General features: G+C 42.1%; 1 protein-coding gene across 1 annotated transcript in view; it reads left to right on the top strand.

The window, feature by feature from the left end:
- npy2rl (neuropeptide Y receptor Y2, like) overlaps window positions 1-11,304 on the top strand; it is a 48,227-nt gene extending 36,923 nt beyond the window's left edge. Inside the window, exons 4-6 of the mRNA XM_047587300.1 lie at window positions 1,057-1,222; window positions 4,113-4,266; window positions 5,841-11,304. Coding sequence (XP_047443256.1) covers window positions 1,057-1,222; window positions 4,113-4,266; window positions 5,841-6,446 — 926 coding nt within the window. The 3' untranslated portion in view covers window positions 6,447-11,304. The remainder of the gene's footprint in view (window positions 1-1,056; window positions 1,223-4,112; window positions 4,267-5,840) is intronic.
- The last annotated feature ends 7,213 nt before the right edge of the window (window positions 11,305-18,517 follow it).

The following is an 18,517-nucleotide window of genomic DNA, read 5'->3' as shown; positions in this document are numbered from 1 at the left end:
AGCAAAATAAATGAATAAATGAATAAATAAATAAGGGCTACATGCTAACTCAACCTGTTAGCGATCTCTGTGTTGCCTACAGGTTTGTAATTACAGTGAAGATTCTTGTGTATAGAATGATGAAAACCATTGTTTATATATATATATATATAATAAATATATATATAATATATATAATAATTATATATATATATATATATATATCTCAACATGAGGCAGAAAACAGTGATACAACTGATGCTTGTCACCAATAAAGCTTCCTACTACTCTATAATAAAACTCTACAGTCTATAGCCTTATTTGCACAGGTTTACTATCCATAGTTATGTCTGTGCTACTTTCCAGTTCATTCCACTGCATGTCAGAGGACATTTCACACTTTACAAACGACCTGCGGATATTTAAAGGAGCTCCACCTTTACAGGTGAACCGATGCTTGATTTAATGATCTCATCCATCAAAAATGGGTGAACAGGTCCAAGACATCCAGACTTTGAAACCTAACATATGTCCAGACTTTGATTTACAGATGACCTCCTCCAAGTTACCAGAGGTCCCCAGATAAAACTGGTCCTGTGCAAGTAGGGCTTATGTCTTTAGGTTGCTTATGATGTCTCCACTTCATAAAAGAGATATATGACATAACATCTAATTCACAGAACGTCCCCTGGTAAAACTAATCCCGTAGCAGCTCCAGCTCCAAAAACTAAACCCAAGTAGTGTAGTCCAAATGGTTCAACATTATCACTATTTACTTTGTACTGTGTACAATTTTATGCATTCAACAATACTTTCTGCCATACTTTTTTCTATTTTATTTTATAAGTTGTCTTTTATACCCTATACTCATCACTCTTGTTATTTTTCTGCTCTCTTATATGCTGTTGTAAACTACAATTTCCCCATTGCAGGAGAAATAAAGGCTCTAATTCTAATTCAATCATTGAACTTTGGGAACACCTTGGAGAGGCATGTTTACATGTGAAAGAAGTCGTCTTCAGCTCCACCCACTGCCTGATTAAACGGAGGAACTCCGTGTCGTCTTTTGTCTTCCAGCCGACCTGCTGGTCAACACGCTGTGCCTCCCCTTCACCCTCGTCTACACGCTGCAGGGAGAGTGGAAGTTCGGCAGCACCCTCTGCTTCCTGCTGCCCTACGCCCAAGGCCTCGCCGTGCACGTCTCTACGGTGACGCTCAATGTCATCGCCCTGGATCGCCACAGGTGAGAGGCCATTCTGGTTTTACCTGCCTCTGAAAAACCTAAGGTCAGCGGGGTGTCACACTGTACTTATCTGCTAAGGTTTGTTTGATGATGATTATGATGATGATAACCACTCACAAACCAACACTTTGGCTCTAGTATGAGAAAATAAATTAGTCTAAGGTGGACTGGGATGAAATTTGGTCCGTATGCCTTTGAGGGTCAGGGATGAATTCTAAGAAGTTTGGTGATCCCCTTATTTTTTCCAGGTTAGTTGTTAGGTTTTTGACCATATACTCTATGAAACTAATGACAGCATCCACCTGCCTTACCTGCACCCTGGGTTTCATCCCATTTAGAAGACTTGGATGAAACGTCTTCAAGTCCATTTTTCCTAGATTCACCTTGTTCATTTGAACATACCATGACCTGGATGACTGAGAACCTTCAAATCTGTCTGCAACTCAGCTAGAAACCCTAACCCCTAATCCATAACCCTAACCCTGACCCCTAAACCAGTTTGTTTTGTTAAATTGATTTCAGGTTTTTTGTTGTTGTTTTTTTCACATTTTTCATCAACTTCAATGGTTTATATTTAGCTCCCATGTCCACGAGGAGCCTTGTGTAGAAAAATGTGTTTTTCTGTGATGCTATTCCAAACCGTCCCTGTTTTTCTACTTTAACAGCCACTTATGCTCAGGTGCTGGGAGCCGTGCTTCCACCTCTAGTACATTACAGTTTGCAAAAAATGGTAAATGTACCAAAAATATACTAATATTACATGAAATGCGGTAAAAATTGTAACATGTAATCAGTGTATTTTAGTCCGCCTCAGAGGTTTTCGCTGGAGGGGAGAAGCTTCCACCTGCTCGCTCCGCTCCGGGTTCCTCTAAATGACAGAAATGTAAAATATAAAAAGCCTTTTCCCTCTTAATGCACCTGCTCTCCCGACGGAAAAGAGGATTACAGTCAAGATTCACAAATTTGCAAATGGAGCCACTCTCGCTTCGCCCGGCTGCTGTTTGAGTGGAGATGTTGAGAGCGGTGGGGCGCTGAGGTTTGTTTTACATTATTTGAACCTGTGCGACCCTGCAGACTGGATGTGTTTTTTTTTTTAGAGATGATGGGCCGGTGCAAATTAAATTGTTAGACCTCAAACACCTCATTCTTTCACGAGCATTCAGTCCATCTCTACATGAAATTCGCTTCTCAGTGAGCATCTGCTGTTTCTGTCAGACTTTGTCGATGGGAAATATCCAAGCAAACGCTGAAAAAAAGGTCTTTAACTTTGGCTCAGTTCATCGATCTAGGACTTCTCTCGTCTGGACGGTTTAGATGTATAAGTTTTATTTATGTTTTTTCTCCCCGTGGGTTTCTTCCATCAAGTAAAGTAGTCCAGTCCTTTACACCTTGAAGGCCCTGGGCCCTTCAGTGAAACATTTAGTTTAGGATACAAGTGCACAAAGGACTACTACGTCCTGAAACACAAATTCCGCCCCAGAATTCTGACCAGTCAAAAAACTGCGTTCAAACTTATTTTGAGTGACCCGCAAACACAAACTGAGCCAGGTCGCTACAACATTTAAAAACTTTCACGCACCTGCAAAGGAAGTTTTTGGGTTCACAAACTTCTACATTAGCAGGAAGGGATGGAGGGAGGAAGAACCTAGGTCATTGGAACAAGGTCATCCAAAAAGACACTGGTGGAGACCGAAAAACAAGCCACACGAAAGGCCACAACTGCACAGAAATGTCAACAGACTTGTTGACGGAGGACAGCCAGAAAGGCAGGGCCATATGTGCAGGGATGAAGGGATTAACGAGACACAGGTGAGACTAATGAGGGCGGAGCAAACAAGGAGAAACCAATAAACCAATCAGAGCGGGAAAACACAGGAAATAAAACAAGACAACTAAAAATAAAACCAGGAAATACAAGGAAAAAAACAAATAGAGTCACAGAAAAAAATAAAAACAATAAAAAATAAAAACTAAAAGAAAACATGACAAACACAACAGAGGAAGCTGACTGAAGCTAGCGACCTAGTGGCTAACAGCTGGAGCAGAAATGTTGGAAAAATCCAACATAACGGTTTCGTGTTTTTTTACCTTTTCATACCAACACTGTGTGAGGCCTCACCTTTAAACAACTAGAGATGACATGGACGTAACATAGATTACTATCTTAAAATACAGCGTTAAAACCCGGAAGCCAGAGCAGACTCCCCGCCTACGCATGCTCTGTAGTGGAAAGCTGTTCTGGAGTCTCTCTATTGGCAGGTGATTGTTTCCCAAATTCCAATTTTAAACAGCTAACTTATAAGTTATCCAGGTAGCTAGCGTTTGCGGACTTTGACCCCTAAATGTTCTGGATCTTTGTCACTGAGCTTCAACATGTAGGTAACGCAGCAGACCCAGCTGATTGATGCTAACTACCTGGTGGCTAACAGCTGGGGGAGAAATACATTAATGCTCGCAACATTTTCTTATTTTTAACTTTTTCACCAATGCTGGGTGAGGGGTGCAGAGGAAATCAATGACCTCACATTTGAACAACGAAACATGGTTGTACAATATCAGGGTTTGCCTTGGTCAGAAATACATTATTCTCTGTGATAGCCTACAAGCCAGAGCAGCCTACAAATGTTCTGTGGTGGAAAGTTGATCTGGAGTTTCTCCGTTGGGAACTAATTATGTTCCAGCAACAATCTGCAGGGCCAATTAAAATGTCCGGAAATCCTCAAATCTGTTTTTTCTTTCTGCGAAAGTGATGACCAAGCGCAGGAGAGCGTGCCGTCGAGGGTGTTTTGGGAACTTGTTTAACACAACGCCGTAGCAACCTGGTACAGATTGATCTCTGAATCCGAGCCAAAGCTGAAGGCTTCCTGTTGTCTGCTGCCGTTTGTTTCAGGTGCATTGTGTACCACCTGGAGACCAGAATGCGCAAGGACGTGTGTTTCGGTGTGATAGCCTTGACGTGGATGCTGAGCGCTGTGCTCGCCAGCCCTCTGGCCATCTTCAGAGAGTACGGGTCCTTCACGCTGGAGCCTGGACACTCCATACAGGTACATACCACAAACATATATGTACAAACACATTCATATGCATGTATTCATGCACACACACACCTGTAAAGCCATGTCTCAGATTCCCTCCTCACCCTCCTCTTTCATCTGCCTCCTCTCCATCTCTTTCATCTCCTTGCGTCCTCTACCTCCCTCACTTCTTTCATCAGTCGTCTCCTCCTCCTCCTCCTCCCCTTCCTCCTCTCCGGGTAACATTTGCCTCCATTCACCCTCTGTCTCTTCCACTCCTTCTCTTCTTTTATTTATTCTTATCTAATCCAACTCCTCATTCATTTCTTCCATCTGAAGTCAGCTTTTCTCTTTGTGCCGTCTCATTTCGACACGCTCTCATTATTCTTCCCAGCATTCAAGCGGCTTTGATTTTCCACATTCTCTTTTAACTAAATGTTATGTTATCCACATCAAACGTAAAAATAATAAAAGCATTTACAGTCTGGATTCAGTTAAATTAACTAAAAATTCTAAAAACTCGAAATTAAACCATTAATCTTAAACAAATGACCTGAAACTCCTCCTCCTCCTACTACTACTACACTGAAATGAAAATAATAAATGAATTAAAAATAGAATAAAGATGTAAACCTAAAGAAGACCAGTTTCATCATCGATTTAATTTCTATTCAGTTTTTCCACCAAAATGACGTCTTGTCGTTGGTCCCAGAGATTCGTCGTATCTTGCCAACATTTTCCCTCTAGTTCCTCATCTTCCACACGTATTTGCTTTTGCACAGTTCATACATCAACCACTGATCTGAGGATTTTATGAGTCAATTTCAGATCGTAACAATCAAAAACCCATTCCTTTTAAAACGCAGCCATTAAAACTATCGAAGCCATTTGCTGTAATCTAAACCCATCTAATCAAGCCAAAAAAAACTGTTGGTTTTCTACCCAACCACAAACTAAAAGAAAAAAAATGAGCAAAAGAATAAGAAAAAGTCTGTCAGTGACGCAGTTTTCTTGAATCTCTTGAATCTTGAATTTCTTGAATGAAAAATGTACATTTAAATATTTTATTAATCCTTTGCTTACAGTTCTCCTCAATGGGATGTGTTTCAATTGATTGATTGATTAACTAATTAAAATTCCTCTGCATTAACTGGATAATCCTCCAACCAGTCAGAGACACTTAGCAGAAAACTGATTTAAACCAATGTGTCTCAGATGATCATCTTCTATCATCTTATTAAGCCCCGCCCCCACCATCTGATTGGCTCGATGGATTATTGCAGGAGCAGAATCAGATCCCAACAGAGGGACTCCAGGTAAACCTTCCCTGACAAACCTGTGAAGGGTGGTGGAATGTTCAATCTGGCTTCCAGGCTATAGTCCAATAAATCTCTGAAGTCATTGTACTTCAGGACTGGTGACTAAGTGACAGGTGGAGGAGTTTGAGTCCTTTAGAGGTGAAGAAGCTACTGGCAAAGTCCAGTTGCCCCTCTTTAACGTCCCTGGATATATATTTGATAAACAGGACTAGGGCTCTACGTCTACCTCTATCAAAAGGCTTCCCATCGTCTAAACTTCTCTTCCCTGTCTGTGCTTGGTCTCAGGTGTGCACGGAGAAGTGGCCCGGTAAAAACACCGACGGCACCCTCTACAGCATATCCATGCTCATCCTGCAGTACTTCCTGCCACTGTCCATCATCTCCTTCGCCTACGCCCGCATCTGGTCCAAGCTGCGAGGCCACGTCAGCCCGGCGGAGAGCGGTGGCGGCGCCGGCGGCAGCAACAGCGCCAGCTCCGAGCGCCACCGCCGGCGCCGCAAGACCACCAAGATGCTGGTGACCATGGTGGTGGTGTTCGCCGTCAGCTGGCTGCCCTTCCACGCCTTCCAGCTGGCCACGGACATCGACAGCACGGTGCTGGACATGCGCGACTTCCGCCTGCTCTACACCGTCTTCCACGTGGTGGCCATGTGCTCCACCTTCGCCAACCCGCTGCTGTACGGGTGGATGAACCGCAACTACCGTGCCGCCTTCCTCGCCGTCTTCAAGTGTCGCCGGGCTGGGGAGAAGGGAAGGAGCGGCCGGCTGGACAGCATCCACCCCGTTGGCCGAGGACAAGGAGGAGGAGTTGGTGCAGGTGGGAGAGCGAAGAAAATAGTCCTTGAAACTCAAGACGTGGTGTCTACACGCCTGAACGCCACCGACGTGTGAGGGCTTGGAAAGTGAAGGTGAAGTGGAGACGACGACGACGAGGCAGGAAGGAAAAGGCGATTATTGTCAGGAAATTATTTGTTTCCCGAAGACAATACATGCAAGACAAGGAGATAAAGATGTGAGAGAAAATAGCAATGACAGACTGAGGGGGAGCCGGCAGGAGGGAGGGGGCAGGGATTAAAGAGCTTTTGGAAGCCTGAAATAGAAGAGGAGGCGGAGATGATCAGGAATTAGAAGAATGAGGATGAGGAAAACCTGACTGAAAGCCTTCTCCAACAGCTGATGAAGCAACTCTTTGAGGAACGTGATCTCTTTGAGGAAAGTTTTATTGAGAAAAGATCTGAGAAACTGAAGAGTTTCGTTCAAACGAAAAGTCTCCGTTGACATTTACCGAGACATTTATCGGACATAAAACGGTGGACACGCGAGATCTTGTCAAAACAGGGCTTTAGTCTTTGTCTCCGTTTGACATGTGAAGCATTTAGCTCATTTAAAACACTTAAAACCAGAGTGGCTTAAAAACAGAGAGTTTGTGTTTTCCGAAAAAAACGAAGGAACAAAAAATATCCATGCATTAAAAAAAAATGAAAGCTAAAAAAAAACACACACACACACACACACACAACACAGATTGTTGAGTTAGGACAGGGCTAAGGAGAATGATGCATGATGCAAGCTTTGAGAAATCCGCGACACTATTACATCAAATTAACGGGGCATTATCGGAAACAAAGACGAACGTGGGAGAGAGAAGGAAGTCGGTGGTCGAAAATTCAGACGACTCAGACTAAAAAGGGAGATCCTTTGCTTTTACTTTTCTTAACAGGGCGTCAAAGACAGGGAGCAAAGGAATAAGAGATGGGGGTGGGGGCGTTAAAATGAAATGTGGCTTCAGTTTAGTCCAACAGCAGAGTAAAGGGACTCCCTACTTACAACGAACATATGAATGTTAACAATAAAAAGAGACTTATTTCATCAGGATTTCCATTTCTTTCGTTTCGGGGCCTTTTGTAACATTAAAGTCTCTCACTGTGACTCCAGCAACTCATTAAAAACTTCTGGATTTTAATCTCGCACTCAGACCAGAGGTGATTTGTTTCATATGCATGGGCCAGTCGACTCAGACTATTTGATCCAAACTTAATCAGAGGGAGATAATAGTTTATGAAAAAGACCGTTAAGATGTGATGGGTCACATTGAAATACAGCTCATTATAGGGATACAGTTCACTTTTAATCATTTTTATCAACTATTTTAATCTGGGTCCTTCGAAGGCAGATTCAAGAAAAGAGAAATCACTTCATTTATGCAGAGACTCCACTTCTGCTGTTCACATTCACACCAGGTGACTGAGCCTTGACTTTCAGGCAGCCCTCACCCGCTAACTACAATCAGTCTGGTTAATCCCAGTCTAGACTCAGCTGTTTGCCAGCGTCAGGCGTCAGTTAGCATGTCTAAACCTAGCTTCTGCGTGTTCTGCACCAGTAGCTCTGGACGGACCAGAAGAAGGTTCTGTGTGATCATCATCTGAACATTTAAATGTACAAATATACGACCTAGCTTCCTAGCTTAGGCATCAAGTCCCTGGGGCCAAAGCTAAAGTTCAGTTACAATCAAACAAAATGACCCAAAGAGACAAAACTGACCCCAAAACAAACAAAACATCCTCAAAGACACTGGCCTCCCTAGTCCCCAACTATCTCCTACAGAGTTTCCTCTTTTTGTCATCAAACAAATTGCACAGTTTGTGCCTAGCTTCCTAGCCTCACACTTGTTATGAAGAGTTGTTTCCTCTCAGCTGCAGAACATACTGCATGTACCAGCTGTTTGTTGACTATACTCTTTGTGGTTAGTTCAAGAGCTACGCTTTGGTTTGGATGTGGGAGATGTGATTGCTGGTACCTTCAAAGTGTCAAGATGCCGTTGGACTCTCCACATCCATAAAGCACAAAATATAAATAAAGTATATCAGAAACCAGAGGAATTAGCTGCACAGAACAACAAAACTACCAACAAGGGCAGGGGTGCAAAGCTAGCATGAGCCACAGAGCTGCAGTGGACGTATGAACGGGAAGTTGGGCTTGATGTTGGTGATAACAGATGTTGAACAGCGGTTTCTTTGATTACACACCAACCTCTGTTAGTTAAATTGGCAGGGAGGTGAACGTCAGGCTACGACATTAGATTTGAATAAATCTGACTTTCTGAATGGTTATGGACCCAGCCACATCCATAGATTTCCCATCATGCACCTTGTAGAAGAAGACGCTGCTTCTACAAGACGCTGCTTGTAGAACCGGAGAGGTGAAGGGCGGTAGGGTGTATCCCACCAGAGAGCCCATCAGCCCCGCACCAAGAGATACATATATAAATACAGTCCTGAAGTAAAGGAGCTTAACTTCTAATTAAATCCGTTGTTTGAAATGTTATTACCAAAGGTTGTTTCATTATGAGTTTAAACTTTAATAGCCTAATCGTAATTACAACTCTCAACTTCCCTCTGGCAGCAGCTGCTTCAAAATATTAATTTGGTGTAAACACAGCTGGCTGAGTGAAAAATGACGCGACTGAAGTGAATGAGCATCCGAGGCAGAACTCATCAGAGAGAGAAACGGAGGCCTCTTTGTAAGAGGGGGATCAAACACCCTGCTGACAAAATCCTCGGTTGTTTTTTGGACTTAGCCTTTGGTTTTTTCCTCCTTAAATCCCTTGATTAGCAGATTCTCTCTCTCTAGCCCTTTAAGCTGCGTCACCTCCTCGCCCAACCCGCAATCCCACAATCCCCTCTGTTACCTCCCACGGATGCTGTTTATCTCTGTCCTCATTTCTGTCTCCTCTGCTTCCTCTCCCCCCTCAGAGAAATGCCTCAAAATGTCAGAACTCGATTGGAAGTTGTCACAAACGTCACTGGTTGAAAATGATTCTGTAAGACACCGCATCCTCTGTTTATTCTGTTCTGCAGAAGAGATGAAATAAGACTTTGACTCCTAATGTACTTTAATTGAGTGTCTGACTTGTGAAATTGCCCGGAATTAGTTTTGACATTTGAGTTTTGAACAGCATTTTTGCTTTAAAGTTCAGGAAGACTCAAATCCTCAATCCACCACCATCGTCGAATCAATACAGTTAGGAAATAAAAGTCACATTAACTGGACGGATACAAGACTCACATTGAAGCACAAGTACAAAAGATGTAAGCACAGAAACAGCAGTACATTTCAGTTAAGATATATCCAAATCAACATCTCACATCATCCAGAATTGCTTTTTCTAATGACATTGACATAAATTAAATGTATAACAACATTAGCATCTGGATTTCATTATTTAGCGTGTTTCAACACAAACAGTAAAAAAACAAAACAAAATGCGATGTCTGAATCAATGTCTTTAACAACTGATGTCATAGAGGCAGTCATTTTGTTGTGGACCAATTAAACTCAATGGTGCTGCCCCGCCCCAAAACAATCTGAGTCTTTCCATCAGATCCTGAATCTAGTTACCTGGCTAACTTATAAATGTCTAAAACAAATCTAAAATAAAGGCAACTCTTTGAGTTTTTTCCCCCCAAAAAATAAATAAAAGCCTTTATTTAAGCTCCCTTGCTAATCTGGATGTTAGTTAGCCAAGTTTTACTTCTGGGACAATGGACACCTGAAATAACTCCTTCTGATTGTCCACTCAATGATGCTGGTTGAATATATGATCTAAAAACCAGGCCGAACAGTCAAAACTGGGAATAATATTTAACAAAGCTGCTTGAAAAACACTGTTGAAAGAAATTATAAGGGAGTGCCATTTTCTTTCCTATTTCCTAAATCATTTTCCTATTTAATATTTTTAGTGAAGTTGTACTGGATGCAAAAAGGGAACTGATTAAAGCTATAGATGGTTGCTAATCTTTAGCATCCTCCGCTGTTAGCAGCGCATGAAGTAGAAAGGATTTTCACAGTTGTTTCTGGGCACACAGTCACACTTTCATATTTGATGAGGGTGCAGTCTGTAAAAGTTCTTCACATGGGAATCGCATGACATTGTCAGTGAATAAATATAAATATTGTTGTTCATGGAACTGAACGAGCCCGTCAAGTTACTCCCTAGCTTGCTTGCTAAACCGCTAGTTAGCTCCCTACCAAGCTTTAAACTAACAAGAGGCAGTAAGGTGTGACCTTTGCTAGCCTCAAATGGAAATTGTTAGCTCAAGATGCTAAAGTGGTGACATTAGCTGTAAGTCATGAGAACGCCGCTACTAGGCAACTGTTGACGTCTAGTTGCCATTGTAGCTAACGGTCAGTAAGCTCACATCCAGGTAGGAAATGTACAGGCATTATGAACGAATGCGTTTGTTGAAGATATTAAGAAGTTAAAATTCTACACGACTATAGTTTTACAATATACTGAGTTAGCCTCCACCATTTCTGAAAACACAAAACACTCACCACAAGAGGACGCCATTCACCTGAACTATTCTTGTGAACATGCTAAATACAACCTGATTTAAAAGCATTAAAAGCCAACCAGCTAGCATAAGCCTGTGACAACCTTGGAGTCATTAAACGGCACTACTTTGTTTTTTGTTGATTTAAATGCTCCATTTTGATTCTTTTGATTATTTTTTTTTAAACTGTAAAGGATTGAACAGATACTTAAGCTCCTTGCCGTGACATACTCCACAGACGGCCACAGACGCTGCTCGACCTTTATCAAACATGAATGTAAACTGCTTTGTAAAACTGGCTTGTAACGTTGTACATTGTTTAAATAAATATTGACTGTGTGAACGACTGTAACCAAACACAAACCGTTTTAAAGCCTTTACCTGTGTCCAACTACAGATGTGTTCTGAAGCTCAAACATGCCTCTGAGTTCTTTCTTCCTGCGTCTCAATTGTCTGATTTGCATGATAGATGTTTCGTTTCACTTCTAATAAGCTTGTTCTCGTCTGATCCCAATTAGCTTTGGAGTGTGAGTGTGTACCGCGGGTCTCCACGGCGACCTGAGCCTCTTCGCCTTGGTATGCGTGCTGCAGACAGACGGAGGGCTCAGGTTTAATCTGTTTTCCAACTATGTCGTCGGATGAATACAGATTCCGATGCTCCATCTGCATTTTAAAGCCCGCCAGTGCTGACTTTCCTCACATTTTGTTTTGTTTCCATTATTACCTCATCACTCGAACTGAAAGCGTCAACTCTGCAACGCTTTAATGGTTCTGAGGCAGAAAAACAGAGTTTATAGCTGATGGAGATAGACAGATAGATATGAGCTCTACAATATATTGCCTCTCAATATAAATATAAGACTGAAGTTGAGGTTTCCAGGTGGATCTGTCTGAAATTTGTCTATCGTTGCACGAATTTCTCATCATTTACCTCCATGTTCTGCAGCTTTAAAATGTTCCCATCCCGTCACCATTTAAAACGAGCTCAGCTGTGACTCACATCAGAGGAAACACCGTCACACATGAAGTCCGGTCACAACCGTCGTGCATCAACATTCAGACTAAAATGTCAGAGCTCCACGCCTGGAGGGGATAATTAGAGGGAATCTGAGCTAAACACCATCAACATGAGCTTTATGGAGGTTTGACTGTCAGCCTTTTTCTGAGGGCCTCCCACACATTGGTACGTTGAACTCATCTGATCTATGAAGGTTCGCAGTCATCCAGGTCTGGGTGTACCCAGTAAGACAAACTGAAACAAGGTCGACTTGTTGGACTTGTTGAGTGATTGAGGTTAAAAATTCTTTCCCTCAGCGAGTTTTAAATTCAAAAACACATTTCTTAAGGTCAACATCATCACGTCTAGACTTCCACGCCTCAAACACTTTGTATTTGACAGTCTTATTAAAGTAATTTCAGAAAGTAAATGACCAAATCCTCCTTTCACAGAAGCTCATTTCCCACATGTGGTTAAAATGCTAGCGTCATTCAAAACCAGTGGACACGAGCAAAGTTTTGAATGACGCTGAAATGTTAACCAGACACTCAAAGGTCACGGTAAAACTGAGGCTGTGAAGCTCGTTAAACATTCCAGCCGACGGCTTTGTGATGAAGCACTTTAATTTGTGAATTCTTCACTTTAATAAAGGCTGAAGCGACACACGCATGTTCGTATGCACTCGCTCTATGACTCATCGGCTCCCTACAGACAATAAACCTGATGAAATGTCTGCTCTGATCTCCGCGGCACGTCAATTAAGAGAAGGAGCGCTTGGGCGCAGAGGAAATCAGGCTGTCTGAGCGATTTTTCACAGACAGGTAGGCAGCAGGGTCACCTGCCCTGAGGGTCTGAGTACACCTTTACTGCTTTAGTGCCATACATCCAACGCTCCACCAGCCGCTACAGTAAAAATATTTAACAATAGCTGCTGGACTAGCTAGTTTCAGAGAAGTCTCACCCCAATAGATTCTCCAGTTCTTAAAGCTTTGCTGTTTATGACAAACTACAGGTAAAACAGTGTGGAAATAGTACAATAAATATATATGTACAGTTAAGTATCATCTCTAAGTCGATCTTGGATTCAGAATCTAATCTCCAACCAATCTGGCATTTTGTTGCCAACAACTTTAACCGCACTTCACTTAGATGTGCACAAAGGCCGCCCAAATGATTTCAGTTGCACGTCCAATCTTTGAAGATAAATGATCAATTACCAGTGGATAGACTCTTTTTTAATTTTCCAAAATATTTTTTAAGCTGGGTAGGACTTTCCAGGACCACAGAGTCTCTCTTAACCAAAAGACTGTGGTTTCTGCACTGAGGAGGGTAAAGAGTTCCAGAGCTTGGGAGCAGAGTGGCTGAATGCTCTGCTCGCCATGGTGCAGTGGTGAACAGAGGGGACATTGAGGTGGAGGGAGGAGGAGGATCTGAGGGAGTGTGCTGGAGTGCAATGTGGAGAAGGTCAGACAGATATGGAGGGGCGAGGTTGTAGATAGTATGTGGAAACACTTCTCTAAAGATGAAGCCCATGCTACCGTGACATGTCAGTCCTTAAAGACCTATTGCTGTGCACACTCATCTCAAAAGAGATCTACACTAGCAAAGGAACGGCCAAATTCATTCCAGTAGACATTTAGACATGCAGTACATGGAGAAGGCTTCAGAGAAGTACCCCGCTACACCATCCCATCAAACAACATGATGTGGAGTACAATTAAATGCTATTGATGGTGCTGTCTGTTTTTATACATGCTATACATATCTGCAGCTCACAGTATGAAGCACTTGAGCTGTCTGTTCTCAGCACATTGTAACAGCCCAGACTGATGAGCACATGTGTTTATGTTTAGTTCTGTTACTGTGGTTATAGAGCGTGTTTTTTTGTCCTAGATGTCAGTGAATGCACCACGTGAAAGAAGGAAGTTATGGTAGAGCTTATCGAATCAGAGCGAGAAGTGTCATACTATCATCGCTCAAAAGAAAAGTCAGACAATAGTTTGTATTCAAACTTCAATAAAAGTGGAGAAAGGCAGCTTCTGTTGTGTGAGACGCAACAATGTGTATTCAGGTCAAGAATATAGATTTCATTGTTGCAAAGCATTACGTTCTACTGTGCTTCAATTAGTGATGTCACATAGATGACGTTATATATATATATATATATATATATATATATATATATATATACACACACACACACGCACACTAGTATATACTATATATATGTTACGTGCCAGGCAGCCAGGTACTCTGTGTGTTTGTGTCTCCCCTCCCCTTTCCTGTGTTATTTCTTCAGGTAATGGCTGCAGAGATGCTGCTCACCTGTGTAGACAGGCTATTGGATGATTACCTTGTCAGTTGGCCAATCACAACAAAAGAGAAACCTCAAGATGGAGGAAGTCTCAGGCCTTCAGCCTCTTTTCTCCTGCCTCTTGATTTAGCTGCACATGATTTTGCTGTCTTTGTCTCTTAGTGCTCTTGCCGCGACTTTTGTGTGTTCAGGTTAGTGTGGGAGGTTTTTGGGACTAGGTAAGACGGGGTACCCTGTACATTTTGTGCACTCACGTAGGTGATTATTGTTATTCCACTAGGTTTATGGGTTGTGCCACCACTGTATTGTTTTGGGGAAAGTCTCTTGGTAGACAAGCCAGTTAGGCATTTTTGTTGATTTTCTTTTTCCAGAGGTAGCTCAGATAGGCCGTCTTTTGTTATATTACTTTCATTTTATTTGGCACAACCTCTTTGTCCCATCCTCCCTCACCTTAGCGTGTTTTCCTTTGTTACAATAAATCATGCTTGCTCATTTCCACAAGACTTGTTTGTTTACTGGTTGTCGTGTTGTCTGACACCTGGTTTTACCAGGTGGACGTAACACAATATAGATACTCAACTTTCACCACATATTAGCCGACTATCTTTGCTGTTAGGGCACACATGTGTTTGCAAGAAAGTGATGAGAAGAGGTTGAATTATTAATATTAAGCTGAACCCGAAGCTTCTGGAGTTCTCAGATGCAACTTTGCCATGAAGTCTGCTGAATTAGTTGCACTGAATAAATGTAAATGCACACCGACACCCTGAAAAGAAGTGAAGCTGCAGCACACATCGAGGGAGTTAATAGTGTGAATATATGCTGCAAGGCCAGAATGAGAACTTAATTATGCTTGACAGAGCAGAAAGAAGGAAAGGAAAGATTCATGACATGAGACAAAGAAGAGAAATGTCTTCAGGGAACTCGACAAGTCCAGTTGTTCTTGTTTTTTTCTCCTTTTTTTTCAAGAACTTCCACGAACACCCTAAATAAAGGTATATTCAGAAATTCATTATATTTGGAACATCTGTGTGTGGTATCACATTACTAGAGTCTTTTAATGACTGGACACTTGCCTGTGCCGGTTTATTGTACTTTGATGACCTTTAACGTCCAAAGACTCTGGTCTCACACTAAGAGAGGGAGTGAAACTTCATGGTTTCTGTTTCTGCAGAGTTTCAGGGCCACATGCCACCTTTTCAGTACCTTTCTACTGTGAATCATTCTTTTTCTGGGTGGACCATCCCCACCACTCCATTAGAATGAAGGAATTAGTTGCTGAAGTCTGCTTTGCTGTAACTTAGATTTCTGGCTACGGAGTCGCACATATCTAAGTCTAAGTCCTAAGCTCGAAACCCACCTGGATATTTTAAAACTCTTGTGCAATACATTGAATATTTATTATGGTCTCCGTCTGTCTGTCAGTGTGCTTGTTTGTGAGTGCATGTTGTAGAGTGTGTATTATGTATTTTATTCTTCTTACAGCCACTGCATCTTGTTGTATTTTGTACACAATGTCAATAAAGGTTTTTCTTTTTCTGTTGCCTCATTGTGACAACTTGTGACTGACACCCTCCACAGAGCCACATTGTGACTCATTGGACTTAGATTTATGTGACTGCGTAGCCTGAAGTTTAGCTCCATAGAAATGTAACTTTGCGTTGCAGCTAATTTCCTCGTTCTAATAGACTGGCGGAAAGCTGGCATTTAAATAGGAACATCTGTGTCTCTTTCAAATCAGATGACTAGAGTCTGTGAATAAACAGATACGGGTTGTTAATTGGAGGCTATTTTTTTTATCTTCTGTTCCCAATGAATAGTACTTTTAATGAACCAACCAGCCTCAAAGTGTGAACAGACATCCCCATCAGTCTTTTAGAAATGAAATAAAAAGGTCTAATAGAAACCCTAAAAGTCCAGTTCTCCTCATTTAAAGTTTGACTGGAAATAAAAACTTCACGGCATCAGATGCATGGTTTATCCAAAAGTTCAATGGGATTCTTTGAGTTTATTGAAAACTGCTGACGAGTTGGGGTTTAAATAGAAATCGGTGGATCTTGTCCACCTGAAACTCACACAACTAAAGTCTGTAACAAGTGGAGGAATCTGATTTGACTGTGCTTTCCCTTCCCCAATGAGCCAGAACATCCCCACCAGTCTTTTAGAACTGGTGGAGTTTATCGCAGCTGTCATTGGGACGAGAGGTGGGGTCCACCCTGGACAGGTCTCCAGTCTATCTCAGAGCTAACACAGAGTGACTGACAACCATTGACACTCCCACCTACGGCCAATTTAGAATCACCATGGAACCTAACAAGCATTTCTTTGGATGGTCCTTGTTTCGACTTGTTTGTGTTGTTGTTTTTGGCTTTACCATGGCCTCGATGACAGAAAAAAAAAACTTCACAGACATCACGGGTTCATGGTATATCTCAAAATTCAACAGGACTCACTGGGTTTCTTAAAAGCTGGTGAGGGTATAGGATTTAAATAGGCATCAGCGGGAGTTGTACACCTGAAACTCACCTGAATATGTTTGTAGAAGACAAAGGTGACGGCATCAAGCTTCAGTTTGATCATCTCAGGGATGTGAGGCTAAACTATTTGGACAGGAGCTCAATTCACATTTAAACAACCCTTCTAACTACTGACTGCTGTTACTCAGTGCTGTGGCCTCGCAGCAGAGACATGTGGTGGTTTCATCGCTGCATGTTGTGCGTCAAGTTATTGACTCAAGGGGACGTGAACCCACCAGGCAAGAAGAAAATCCAGAGAAAGCGAGACATTGATTGAAGACTGTGGGGGGAGTAGAGGGGAGGAGACGCTGATGGACCTGAGAAGGGCGGAGAGTAGATGGAGAGAGACAGCAGGGTCCTCACGGGGGACTCAGAGAGGGAGTCAGAGAGTAATAGCTTATTTCAGCCCATGCATCCCCACTTCTTCTGAGCTGGTGGGGTAATGTCTGTTCTGAGGGAACAGAGTCAGCGGCGTTGACCCTTCGAACCAAACCCTGGTTTCCAATTTCATTCTGGAGCTTAATGACGAAGCCCTGCGGCTGACGGGAGTGAATTATAGGTGGCAGAGTTTGACTGGCTGGGTTAGGGCATATTAAGGGGCATAATGTGATAATGCAAATCCTTAAGTACCTCTTTAACTGTTGGCTGGAGGGAACAAGTAGAGCTGTCTATTCAGAGAAGCACTCACTGTGCTGTAGCTTAAGAAAAAAAGAAGTCTGAAAAAGTAATCTCTTTAAAACTTTTGTGTAAGGACAAGAGTGGCAGGTTTAATGTGTTGTGACAAACAGAGAGTGACCATGTGGAAGGTTGTGAGGTTATTATGAAAAACCTATAGGAGTTGTGTCGAATTGCGACCAAGACTGAATCTATCACTCTGATCAAAGAATGACCTTCTTAAGTCTGTCCGTGAAAAGCACTGATGTACTTTCAGGTTCCATGATCTTTTCAGTTCAGTATAAGAAACTCTGCATCATCTGCTCCTTCTTCTTCACCTTTACCTCCTATTTTACTGGTCCAGTACTTTTAAAGATAATTTCCTAGTATATTCATTCGCAATTTCCTAAAAACTCAACTAAATTTTGCTGCAAGTTTCCATACAAGTCATACAAAATCTGGATGTTTAACTCATTTTTACGAATATTGTTGTGAAATTACACTGATCAGATGGTACCATGTCTCACTGTGAAAACTGACTTCATCTACAGCCTGTAGATCGAAGGTCAGTGCATAAAAACAGAAGATTTTTTGATGATTTTTAGAGGCAATGGTCCAAGAGTAAGGACCTGTACTGATGCGACAAACCTCCATAGAGCAGCGTATGGATGAGATTTGGGTAGGGTTGGTTTGATTGAAGTGAATTCTTGATTGAGATTAATGGACTTCTGTTGCTGTCCATTTACATTCTGTTAAAAACACAGACATGTCTTTAAATAAAAAAAAATAAATAAATAATAAAAAAAAACGACAGTCAGTCCCAATGTTTTCTCGTTCCACCCATCCAGCCCAACCTCCTCCCTTTGCAGGCTTTGGCTCTGATCATCTTACAACGTTGATGCTCGACTGATTGAGGAGCGATTTTTTGTTTGTGTTTAGTTCAAATTAACAACCTAAAGGGAGGCCATTTCAAAACTGGGCTTTGTTTAAGGACAAGAGAAAAAATGTCTCCTGTCTTAGTAGAAACTTTAGCGATTCCCAACGAGTCCCTCTTGTCAGTGTCAACAAGGACACTTTGACAGATCGGCCTCCGACAGTTTTGAAGTCCCCGTACGTTGCTGCCACTTGTTGTCACACAAGTTTGTCTT

This window comes from Mugil cephalus, chromosome 1, assembly GCF_022458985.1.
Source record: "Mugil cephalus isolate CIBA_MC_2020 chromosome 1, CIBA_Mcephalus_1.1, whole genome shotgun sequence".
Taxonomy (NCBI): Eukaryota; Metazoa; Chordata; class Actinopteri; order Mugiliformes; family Mugilidae; genus Mugil; species Mugil cephalus.
This window is presented reverse-complemented; position numbering and strand designations above follow the sequence as displayed.